General features: G+C 40.1%; 1 protein-coding gene across 2 annotated transcripts in view; it reads left to right on the top strand.

Annotated features, from left to right (window-relative positions):
• The window catches only part of TMEM44 (transmembrane protein 44), a 193534-nt gene extending 183253 nt beyond the window's left edge, over positions 1 to 10281 (top strand). For both annotated transcript variants that reach the window (XM_078666270.1, XM_078666271.1), the window contains one exon: positions 9765 to 10281. In XM_078666270.1, the coding sequence (XP_078522396.1) occupies positions 9765 to 9905 (141 nt within the window). In that variant the 3' untranslated portion in view covers positions 9906 to 10281. The remainder of the gene's footprint in view (positions 1 to 9764) is intronic.
• Positions 10282 to 12897: the final 2616 nt, after the last annotated feature.

Here is a 12897-nt window from a genome sequence, read left to right as displayed (position 1 = left end):
ATATATGTGTGTATATATATATATAGTGGGCGTGTGTGTATATATATGTATATATATATAGTGGGTGGGTGTATATATATATATATATATATATATATATATATAGTGGGTGGGTGTATATATTTATAATGTGGGTGTGTGTATATATAATGTGGGTGTGTGTGTGTACGTATATGTGTGTATATATATGTTTACATATGTGTGTGTGTGTGATTTCTCAGTTCTAAGCCATGTCTACAAACCAAAACTTTGCTACTTTTACAGTTGGGAAAAGTGCAAATCAAAGGAATTGAACTATTAAATACGCCTGCTACAGATTAAAGTTGAAGGGATCAATGCGGCTTTATCCAACGAGTTCTACACTCTAGTTCTTTTGAACTCGCTGCACAAAGCATCACATGTCGGCAGTGTTGGCAAACTGTGGGCTGTCACTTTAACTTAATTTAGCAGGTTAATCTTTGTGGGAGACTGGGTTCAGGGAGATGGCCGTGCTGGCCTCTTGCGGTGTGCATGGCGGGGTCTGAGACAGCACAGCCCTTGTAGATTTACAGTATTTGAATTACTGATGTTACTTCACGCCATAAATTCCGGGTGGAAGTAGGCATATCTAATATTTTTATATTAACTTGCATGATTAATGAACTATCGTCTCTAAAAGCGGTGTCGTATTTAAAGAGGCAAAAGTGTCAGGATGTCACAACAAACAATGACAGTCACTGTTCTGGCAAAACTGGGACATCTGGTCACCCTACTGGTATGGCTTGAACTAATACTATGTTGTCCAAGCCACACACTTAAGTATATATTCATTAATGTGAGCAGTGCTCCACATATTTTCATGGTTTTATATGAAAAACTTGTGGCAGAGGGAATTATGCCATAACATGCTTTAATATGTAATTTCAAGTTATGTATCATTCTATAAACAAAATTGTAGGATAAAAATTAGCTGGTCCAGTTGTTTATTGCATTGTTACTGACTTGTGAAACCTTTGACATCGTATATAAGTATAACAATAACAACTTGTGTGTTTGAGTCAAAACTATTATAATGCATAGTTATCCACTTTTATTAGGCTCTTTCCTTCCCCAGCCTCTTCTGCACTCCAATCAAGAGAAGTCTATGGAGTTTCCCTTGTGTGTTTACTTAATGTATCACCCAGCACTCTAAAAAGGTCTGAAAATCGAGAAAAGTGTGTAGTGGATGGTATTGTATAGAACCAGAATTTGATGCCATTTTCGCAGACGTATCAATGAGTAGCAGTGGCCTGCATGGAAAGCAATGGTCTAGATGTCACCCATCTCACTTGCTTCCACACCCACATCCCCGTCATTCTTCCCTCACACCCTCCTGTTCCTTTATTCCCTCCTTCTTCTTTTCTGTGGCATCTAGGCTTGATTCACCCGCAGGATCCAATTTGTGTCCATGCAATGGACATATCAGGATTTGGAGGGATGAGGGTGAAAAGATCTACACGTAAATGTGCTACTAGCATAAAGTGCCTTGGAAGCACTTCCCACCTCTAGTTTGTAGTATGGCTGTGTTTATATGTGAGGTTGGCCAATTATCATAGAAGCTTCAAGCTGTGGAGGAAGTGGGAGTGTTGCTGTATATGATAGGTAGTTTGTGTGCACTGTAAATCTTGTGCATGATCTTGTGATATGTGCAGTGTTTGGGGCCTGTGTATATCTGTATCACGTTGCGCACTGATGAGCATGTTATCTGGGGTTATCTTGGCATTGTTACAAGTTGATGTAAAGGGTTTTATGGCACATGAATGTCTTCTGCAACAAGGAATTGCTGTTTAAAATCAGATTGTCTAAGATGTAAAGGCCAAGGGGGATTCCTGATGTAAGCTCTAACAGAACTTCGGAAAAACCCATACTATCTAACCCCTAAATAGAAAACTGCTTTCCAAAAAGGGTTCTACGACTCTCTATTAGTAAGCAGGGATTTCATGAGAGTTATGCAAATGATACACTTAACAACAACAACAACAAACAAGCATTTTCAATGCAATAGGTATCGCATTCCTGCAAGTTAGAGCAATAAACGTTGTAAATGACAATCTCATTTACCTATGCGTTTCTGTTTGGAGTGGAGTGAATGTTTGTGGTGTGGAGTAGAATTGTTAGTAGTGAAATTTTGTGTGGTGGAGTTGTTTGGTGAAATAATGTGGCACGGTGTGCAGTCAATTTATGTGGATAGTAATTATGTGGTATTGAGTGTACTAGAATTAGATGTAGTGGTATTGTATGTTATGGAGTGTAATTATGTGGAATGGTATTTTTTGTTGTAGAGTGGTATGTAATGGATTTTACTTATGTGGTGTGCTATTGAATTTTGTGGCATGACGTGGAATGTTGTGGTGTAGATTGGATGTATGTGGTGTGTTGTATAATTGTGTTTAGTTGAATGATGTTGTTTGTTGAATTATTTGGTGTTGAATGGAAATGTGTAGAGTTGAATTGTGTGGCGTGGAAATGTGTGGCATTGAGTAAACAATATGTGAAGTGCTATTATGTGACATGTGTGGAGTGTATTTATGCGGAGTTCTCCTATGTGGCATAATCTGGATTAATGTGGAGTGTATTTATGTGGTATGGAGTAAAGTGTAGTAATATTGAGTTGAAATATGTGGTGTTCGGTGGTATTTAGTGGAGTGTAAGTATGTTGGGTGGTGAATTGTGTAGGCTGAATTGTGTAATTGAGTGGCGTGTGGAATTATGTGGCATGGTGTGGTGTATATTTGTGTGGAGTGGAATTAAGTGGCATGTTGTGGAGTTTTATTTTCTGGAGTGGAATTATGTGCTTTGGAGTCGTGTGTAAATATATGGCGTGAAGTGTAATTATATAAGTTAAAGTGAAATGATGTGGTACACAAGGTGTACATTGTATGTTATTGAGTTTTTCATTGTAAATGAACAGTTAAACAATGCTATCTACCTTCCGAGTGTGGCTGTTCATGGTGAGTTCACATCGTGTCCCAGACTGGAAATATACCCTGTGATGTAAAGCCACTGCATTTGAGATGAACGTGGGGCTAAGTGGGCCCCTCCCCCAAATACACACACACACACAAATTGCCTTTTTCACAAAATTGACGGAAATGAATTATTATTATTTGCCAGGAGGCAAGAAGTTCAAACGTGAGAAAAGGGATTCTTTTTTTGGGTGTAACCCTGTGTGGCACGCGTCAGGTGAAACACTTGGAAGTATTTACACTTCAGTAGCAGTAATTGTTAGTGACGCTCAGTTAACAGCAATCTGCCTGCATTAAGAATCCCTTGTCACAATTAGTGCTAAATTGGTGAATTGATAGCTTAATGGCAGCCAGTCGCTTCTGAATTTTAGTGAAGATTTTAGTGGTTAACTGTTGCAATAAAGGGATCATTAGGTTTCATGCAGCGCACATCTTATCACTCTCCTTCCCACATATTAAAATATATTTGGAAATACACCATGGAATTAAATAAATCTAAGCACGAGCGAGTAAGTCAATCAAATATTATACTGCATGGAGTACTCCAGAATAGGTACTGAGTGGCAGTGATGAACACTAGCAAATTTCCCAGGCCGGACCCCACGCAGATATTTGCATGCCTTGATGCCATTGGTTATCATTCTACCCAACTTTATCAAACCGTTATTCTGACCATAACCAACCTCTTGCCTCGTCGCACATGATTGGTCAACGTCAGAGACATCAATCATCTAAAATTTGCATAGTGCAGCTCTGGTTCTCGAACATCTCCGGTCTGGTCTGCGTTGTACTCGGTGGAGGAAGGTTGCTTCAAGAGGCCGAAAGCGCTCCTCCATGGAAAATGTTAAAAGCTTTGCACATAATTGTTGCACTCGCGTAATAGTTTACACTAACTGTTGCCTCAGGAAGACTCATGCACTCACAGTCTATGCCCTACAAAGCTTCAATTTAGAAAAATTATAATTAAGGAATTGCAGTGTAATTGGTCTTGAGAAACAAAAGCAATGTGCTGATATTCAAAGTGGAAGACTATGAAAAAACATGTAAGTGTAGGCTTTTAATGATGTTACCCGACTGTTTGCCTTTGCAATCCAGGATGAATGAATAATAAGATGGCACCACAAAGCTGCTAGGTGCATTCACTCTGGATTAGGGAGGGGCCTTGGTGTGACTGTTGTAGGAGGATTAAGGGAGTCGGCAGAGACACAAGGAGGTAATCTGTGGAGTGGTACTTAAAATTAAAAAGAAACAAGCAGGCAGGCGCGTTTGAAGACAACACCGTGGATTACTTCGGATTCAGCAAGTCTAGAATAGTTGATGCATGCAGTACTGCACTGCCGTGGAGTTTCTATGCAGATGTCTGACTGAGCAGTTTCAGACGGTAAGCTTGTAGGTATGACCAAACCAATCATGATGACATGTGGAGAGGAGCCACTGATAATCTGCGAGCATTGAAAGACACACAATGGTAGCTAGATTCTGCTTCCCCGGCTCCAAGAAATGCACTATTGCGTGTAATAGACACCAATAGGCCGTGGGCGGAGCAATGCGCCCCCCTTTGGCCAATAGCGTTAGTTTTTCATTGAAAGACGCACGCTAAGGCCATGTGGTAGCTGAAAAGGAAATGCACACGCACGAGCGTGTGCGATTCCAGGTCAGCTTGATTTCCCCGTTTTTCACCTACTAGAGGTCTCGCGACCTGCGCGAGCACTGCTGCGCAGTGCAACGCAGGTCGCGAGACCTAAAAATAACATATAAGAAAGAGGTTAAAAGGAGTTATGTAAGCGATATACTTGGAACAAAAAGCAAAAAACAAAATTACATATAAGAAAGAAAGAGGTTAAGATTTGCGAACCAAGTTAGATAAAAAGGGAAATGCGCAACAAGGAAAATACCCTAAAATGAAGAAATTTGGATGTTTGAATAAGAACATGTAGCAAAAAGGAATACAAACTTGCAATATGAATGTAAAAATCCAAGATAAGCTTGTGGGTATATTAATGAATGAATTAATTTGGATGTGTTAAATGTTTCTGAATAAAGGCACTATAGCTGCAATGTTCATGTAGTAGTTGGACATTTAAAAAATATATGGTTTAAAGAGAACCATAAAATGTATCTCTTTGGGGCAGACTTTTGTTCTACTGCTGCCAGCCTGGTAAATCAAGATTTCAAACTGTAGTTTATTTAAAAACAAGCTTCCGGGAGTACCCAGAGCATGCGTTTGTGGGACAGCTGGTACTTAGTGTCATAAAGTTCAATGAACATTGTGGGCTGCCCTGGCACCTTGAACAATATCCTGGTTACTCTTTACCTTGAATTTTAGATTGTGCTCCAATCTAAACCAGATCTAGGTAATGGCTTACTCTAATCCGACTCCCAGTAAACACAGTACAAAAATGAATACCGAAGAGCGGGGATGTAACTGCTGGCAACCCATTGTGAGACCTCCTCCATCTCAAATGGAAACTGAATCAAAATTGAAAATTCTTATCTAGAGGGAGGTGAATTGGTGTTGGTGAGGACTCTCGCTGCTGTATGTTGCTACCCATCTGTTTTGTTTCCTACCCTTGCTCAGTGTCAGTACTTTGGTGTTTGTTGGTCCACTGGGAGAGCCCTTCCTCCCCAGTAATCCTATAGGAATTCTGCTCGAGGGAGGATCCGGCATGTGATTGATTTGTAACAGAAGTGGTGCCAAAGTTGTTAATGGTCTTTGCAGATGAATGTCTGGGTTGCCAAATACAAAGCTGTCAAGTCTTGATTCCAACTCTTGCCTCTTTCATCCACTTCCAGCCACGCTGTGCCCATTTATCTCACTCTTGCAGTTTCTATTTTTTATCTCTTTGTCACTGTTTTCCTGTCTTTCTCTTCCCTCTTCATTCTCCCTTTTCTCCCTTTTCTGCTTTTTTTCTCTCTTATTCTGGGTCAAAGTCTAATGATGACAAACAATTCCCTGTGCTCACAAACGAGGGATGTGAGCCCCACCTGCAACCTCTGCCTCAAATTAAACGCTGGATATGGCACTTACTGTGCTCCTCCCATGTGTTCATTAACTTTCCAGGCTCATTTGGTTTTGTATATATAAAAAAAAATTGCTGACCAAAATATTTATTTAAAAAAAAAAGTCAAATTAACTTTTCTCACTAGCAGAATGGTGGTTATCACGTTGTTCTTAGAGGACCAATTGTTTGTAGGATAAAATGTTTGACTTTCCCAGTAAGTAATTACATATGTGGTCGTTTTGGAATTCCTTTAAGTGTACTTGTTGGTCTTCAAGTTGTCACATTTCGCTTGGGGGAAGAGGTGACTGATGGATTTGAGCTTTTCAAAGTTTCATTGATTCCACAAATAAATTCCACTTTGAGACAAAATTTGTACTGAAGGGAAATATGAGAATTCAATTTGTGAAATGGTAGCAAACAATCAAATGGCTCTCTAAGTTGTGTCTGGGTATATTTCAGGCAGAGCACTTTTGTATATTCAAACACAGTACGTCAGTTTCAAAGTGTATTTAATTTATGTCATCTATTGACAATGGTTTATGTCTTAGTATTGTCTACTAGTGTAAATTAGTTTGAATACACAAAATAGATGGCTCGACTGTTTTAGAGCTTCAAAGTATATTCTCAAACATAGTAGTGTGGAAAATATTTTGTTGTTAGTGCTTTAGATACCCAGGATTGGTTAATGTAACACAAGCAGTGGTCAATTTAGCATTTGTTCTGCCTTTTGGTAGGTGGAATATGTCTTGCACTGGATATTAGATTAAGAGGAATGTACCCTTATAATAGTGTTCCATATTTGAAGAGTGTGGAAGTAAAACTCATGGAAAAATTTCTTTGGAAAAAAGCTCTGCAAAGCTAGTTACTACGTTGATAACTTGAGAGCTGAATGGGAGGACAAAACACGTGCAAACTATAATACAGGTAGCTTTTAGTTCAGGTGCAGAATAACACACTGCCTGCATCCTTGCAAAGATAAAGCCAATAGGAGAATTCTGGGCACAGTTGATGAAAACACTCTGCATCCCTTTAAAAAGTGGAATATGAGTACTGAGGTTCCCGAAATAAATTTATATCGCAAATCAGTGCAATATGATTAAACTAGAAATGCTGCATCCAAGTTAAGGCAACTCAATAGAACCCAAGGAGACTGGGTAAGTATCCGGTAAAACAAAAAAGTGCTCCTTGAGGACTAATTTCAAAATAAACTAGAAATGGGCACATTTTTACTTCCATGACTTTAACTCTGATCACTCAGGAAGATGTTTTGAAATATTTCAAAAAGGAAAGGTTTTACAAGCCACACTGCTAGATAAACAGCAATCACACACACCCATATCAAATATCAATATGTGGATCTAAAGTTGGGGAAAATAAACTAGATAATGTAGGGTTCTCCTGTGATTCCCACAACACTCGCCAGAGTGGTGGTAAGTGTTTTTATGTAATTGATATAACATGATGGTGAACAAAGACACAACTCTAAACAATCCTATAGCTGCTTCATTTAATGCTGGCATGAACTGAGCATTAATGTTCCTACAACCTGCCAAGGACTTCATCACTCCCATACTAAACTCAAAGGAACTACCCAGGCACTGTCACTCCATGATTTATTGTTATTCCTTAGTACCTGAGATCAACACTTAGTGATAAGGAGTGAATGCCATTAGGATATAGGGTCAACAGCCCTTTTCTGTGACTCATGTCATTTCACCTCTAACTCCCTCGCTTCCTCCTCACTTAACCTAACATAATCCTCCTAGGGACACTTGAGATGGCATCGCAGTCAACTACTGCGTCTACCTATTGATTCAATACTTCTCAATTAAACCGGTGATCCACCTTTGGTGTCTGTCTCACTCGACTAGACCTCATAGCATCTTCTTTTGGCTTAGCACCATCCAAGCAGCTAGGATTCTGTCACTTCTGTGTTGAGTCCATATAGTGCTTCCTGGTGGCTTGGCACTCCAGCCTGGGCTAAGATTCTGTCGCTCTATGGTTAACCCCATGTTGTACTTCCTGTTGGATTAGCACTGGCACCAGCGGCTGGCATTTAGTCATATTTGGGTATGACTTTAAGAATGTAGCTCTACGTTTCCCTGACTACTTGCAAAATCGCTCGCATGATCACTACATAACCGCAAGCGCAAACAGATTGCTGACTGTCTACATGACAGATTGCATCACTTCCTTAGGGCATGTTATGACAGATTGCCTAACAGTTTGTGACAGCTTTATATAACAGAATGAATGGAAAATTGCATAGCAAACTACTAACAAACTGTTACATTAGCATGACAAATTGTAGCTCAGTTTGTGTGACAAATGTCTCTAATGTTCTAAGTATTCCACAGAATAGAGTGCTCTCCTTCTAGCGAGTGTCACAGCACATCTGCTCCTCATCAGGCATAGAAAGCAATATATAAATGACCATGCAATATGAAACTATATAGTATCAAAGTTCTGTATTACTTTGCATCATCTCATATAACTCAAAACAACCTTAACCTCTGTATATAAAGAATTAGACAATGCATTTGCATGAAATGCTTATTGCAAAATGCTTGACAGCATGAAAACATCATAACAAACTTTATAGTTTATGCATGACTAGCATTGAGCTTCAATGCAGTAGCATGCTACCTATACGCAAAGCATTTCATGCCTTCATCTAGTATAGGAAAAGCTATATAAATCACTATGCCATACCGTACCACACCACACCACACCCGAAGAAGCCCAGTGGTTCAGTCGCACCTATTTATCTCTCAGAAACACCTGTCCTCTTGGGAGGGTCTCCTTTCCTATATGTGTGGGTAACTCGCAGCATTGCTGCCTTTCTCTAAAGGATCTTTACTTTGCTCATCTTCATTAGCACACCAACCGCAAACCACACCACGCAGATGCTCTAACCTCACACATGACCTCCATTACTGTACACACGATTTTAACCCAGCCATCACAAATGCTTTTTGTTTTTAGTTCAGATTTTAATCTTAAAGATTTATTCTCATTCCTAAAAAAAAGAAAGAAATCTACTTTTGAAGGTTTTAGGACCTCGTTTGAGTCCGGTTTACTAATTTTAGGGATTCACAAGGTTACACCACAAATCTTATGACCATCGGCGGCTCCCAGACATATGCCTGGAAAACATTGTGCATTTTCATTTGTGGCTATTTGAGGACAATTATGCATGCACAATTGTACTCGGAGCACAATTGATCAAGGGCAAATGTCACTGTTGTACAATGTCTATTTCATTTTAACACAAGGAGAGAATATATTTCCATGTGGAGCAACCCCTTCCCCTACAACTCACTAATTTGGTGTTGCTCCATTCCTCTTCTCACCCTACACAAGGAATTGCTCCCAGTGATGGCAGGAGCAATTATTCCACCATTTTATGGGTGGGAATTATTAAGAGAAAGGCTTGGAATACACACAAAAATTCTAAAGTTCCCACATTTTCCAAGAAAACCAGACCTTAGAATGCCCACTATCCCTTTCTTTGGGTGGGGTTTACTCAATGGCAATATTAAATCATCTTGGGTTAATATTGCACACAAGTAAAAGCATTTGTAAGTGCAATCACATCTTTTATGACTACCTTGCACTACTAATCGAACATGTAAGTTGAACGTACACAAATCTCTTTGTGAATTGAACCCAATGATTTTAGACCCAATAGAGGTGCTCTTAAGGAATAGATTTGTGATTGTTCTGTATGCATTTTAAGGTATTTAATACACAATATGGTTTATCTTTCTGTCTACAGTGGGACTTTGAAGACCTGAATCAACAATGGAACGGCAATCATGAAGACATGTCGAATATTGAACCACATGACAGCTCCGTACTCAATGTGAGCTCCAGGGAGGATTCGGATTTTGCCCAACAGTTACCATCCAGTTTGTAATTTCACAACAAATTTTGCATGAGAAACCACTGCAAGTGATGCAATGAGGAAGGACATTACTGGAAGCAATTTTGCGTTTTGGAATTTATTGGCAGTTCACTCTTTTCAAGATTTACGTCATGGATTCTCCGTTTGTCATAAATTGAATAAGTGTCTTTTCAGAGAACAAGGCACAGGGGACATGGAATATGTGCCTTTTGACTGCCAAGGAACAATGATAAAAGAAGCAACATGTTCTTCAATCTTGGAAAAGAATAGCTGTGCTAAAAACAATTCAATATTATTACGGTTTGAAATGGTACTGGTGATAATTGTTAATACTGGAGTTATAAAACATGGTGTAAAAATAAAAAATGGGTTAAAATTGATAAATGATCATCCATATCTGTTTCATTGCTTTGTCTGCTGCTGCAGTGTGTTTTCTATCATCTAGAAAACAACTCACGGTCCACTTCAACCGTATAAATTGAGAAGTAGATCATTTTGAATGTTGGCTGCAGAGGGTTGAAAATAGCACGGACTACTTTTCTCTACTGAGATTGGAGAAGGAATGCCCCCTTCCCCGGCAAATATTTGGAAAAGTGAACAAATAAATGCATTTTATGACAGAATACCTACCTAAAAGGGCATGCAGTCTGAGAGGCACACATTATTTAAAACAGTACTATCCCAGTGTGCTAAGCCAGCTTGATCCTCCTCACGGATGTTTTCATCGTCCACAAGACCGCTTTGAGAAAATGGTGGCACCATATTTCCCAGAGGTTTCTTAATAAGACATGAACAATATAAGATTTGTTAGGGATCCATGAGCAGTTAATACTTACCAACTCAATGATACCCAAGAGGAGGAATTTTTAAGCACAACGGGGAGCGGAGGGAGGTTGGCCCTGTAGTCGAACTTCCGTCAAGGGCCCCTACCATCCATGTACCTGCTACTGTGGGGCTTGAAAATACCTCCTCCTGGATACCATTGAGTTGGCAAGCATTAACTGCTCGAGCATGCCTAAAAGTTCTTTTATTGTGAATGCCTTATTAAGAAACCTCTGAGAGAAAAGATGTCACCAGGAGAGTATTAGTAACACAGCCCGCCCGGACAAATGCTCTGGACCTTATACAGCCATTAGTGTAGAGCAGAAACATGTTGGTACTGTAAGGGTCATATGACCATCGAATCCCTGTTGCCCCTTATATAGTTTATTTTTAATCATTTCCCATCCACCCCGCTAATAAAGAGATACCTTGGGAGTGGATGAGGAATTTTTATGTAAGTGTAGCTACCTCCGACTAATAATATTCATAGAGCTCCCTGGAACATGGTTGAGCCCAACTTGACCTTTGGGAGGATTCAAATCCGATGATAAACAATGCCACTGCTATAGTGGGTGAGGGTTAAATATAAAACTGGATTATTTTTCCTTTTCTCCACTTCTCACTAAAGTGGTGTTTAGTCGTGGTGCACACACATCTCTAGACTTTTCCTCATCAGGTAGAGCGATACTCATTAGTTTATCTTTATCATGGGAGAACGTATCCCCTGTATCCCTTGGCGTACAAAAAAATCTCCATCCCCTTACAGTGGGTGGTTCTCCCGACCTTTCACACCTTAATCGAAGGACTCCTATTTATCACAAAATGTTTTCCACGCCTATTTTTATTTTATTTTTTAATTGTATCTTTCCCGTCTTAGTAGTTTCTAAGTAATATGTAAAAACCAAAAATCTACTTACTTGGAAAGGTCAGGGTGGTACTAATCAAATCCCTAAATCCCAGGCATAAGACCACTCTGCAACATGGATTTTAGAGGGCCAGACAGTAAAGGTACTGCTCAGGCTACAGAGACCACACCAATTTAATTACTGACTGGTCACATCAATCCCACAGTCTCAAGCCTCAAATATCAGTAGTTAAAATATAAACAGCTTTACCTCGAAAGATGACAAAATGCCTCCACATGAATCACGAAACAGCCTGAATACCAAGTGCTCTGTGGGACCAAACAAACGGTGTCAACGGTAAGTCTACAGAACTCAGCATGAATTATCACTCAAATATATTTTGGAAATGTAATGATTTTGTCACCCAATACCAGCTTGTTATTTTCTGAAAATCACACCATTTGTTTTCATTCTGGAAACACAAATTTAAATTTCCGCAAAACATCACCTTGTCATTTTCATCATATGCTATCACATTCTTCTGCCCTAATTGCCGATGTATCACCATCACGCGCCGGGATGCCAATCATTTGACAGTAGCCCGACAATTATGCCCGCTATAGGCACCATCATACTAAGGGTGCCCATATTACTCAAAGGACTTCAATTATGCAAACTGGAAATCATATCAGGAATGGGTTGCATATTGCAAAGGAGGTCCCCAGTGGTCAGGATTTAGCCTCGGAAGGACCCCTTCATGTCAAGGATGACATTACAGTAAAAACCAGGCACACAAAGCCATTGTCTATGGAACTTGAGCCATAATATGACTGCCTGTGTTGAAGGCCCTACACTGAGTGTTTCATTGGGGTTTGTTTTTAGCTGGTTGAATTTGGAGCATGTACATATAGCATTCTGCTAGAGAACTGAGTCACGACCGGCATGGCTAGTGGGTGCGATGGGGGTTAATTTATTAATAAATAAAAAATTTAACTTACCTTTCTGCCAGCTGGGTCCCGCATCTTCTCTGCTCCTGCTCTCCTGCAGGAACAGGAAGCAGGCAACCAGGCTACCTCCCCATAGCCAATCACAACACCTCAAGCAACGTCTTGTTTGGTCATGACACCGCCCAGCCAGGGGTTTATGGGGAGGCCATTTTCTCCATGTAGGCTGCACTGCAGCTTGTATGGAGAAGGACAGAGTGCACATGACTGGTTTGGGCGCCCCAGAGGGCAGACCAGACAGTCTTTGCACACTCTGGAGTGGGCAGGCGCACACCACTCCTTCCCTGCTCCCAGAGCAGCCCCGCCTGCAACCAAACATTAAATGGTAATAAC

The sequence above is a fragment of the Lissotriton helveticus genome, chromosome 11, assembly GCF_964261635.1.
Source record: "Lissotriton helveticus chromosome 11, aLisHel1.1, whole genome shotgun sequence".
In the NCBI taxonomy this organism is placed as follows: Eukaryota; Metazoa; Chordata; class Amphibia; order Caudata; family Salamandridae; genus Lissotriton; species Lissotriton helveticus.
The sequence above is the reverse complement of the archived record's forward strand: the minus strand, read 5'-3'. Positions and strand labels throughout refer to the sequence as shown.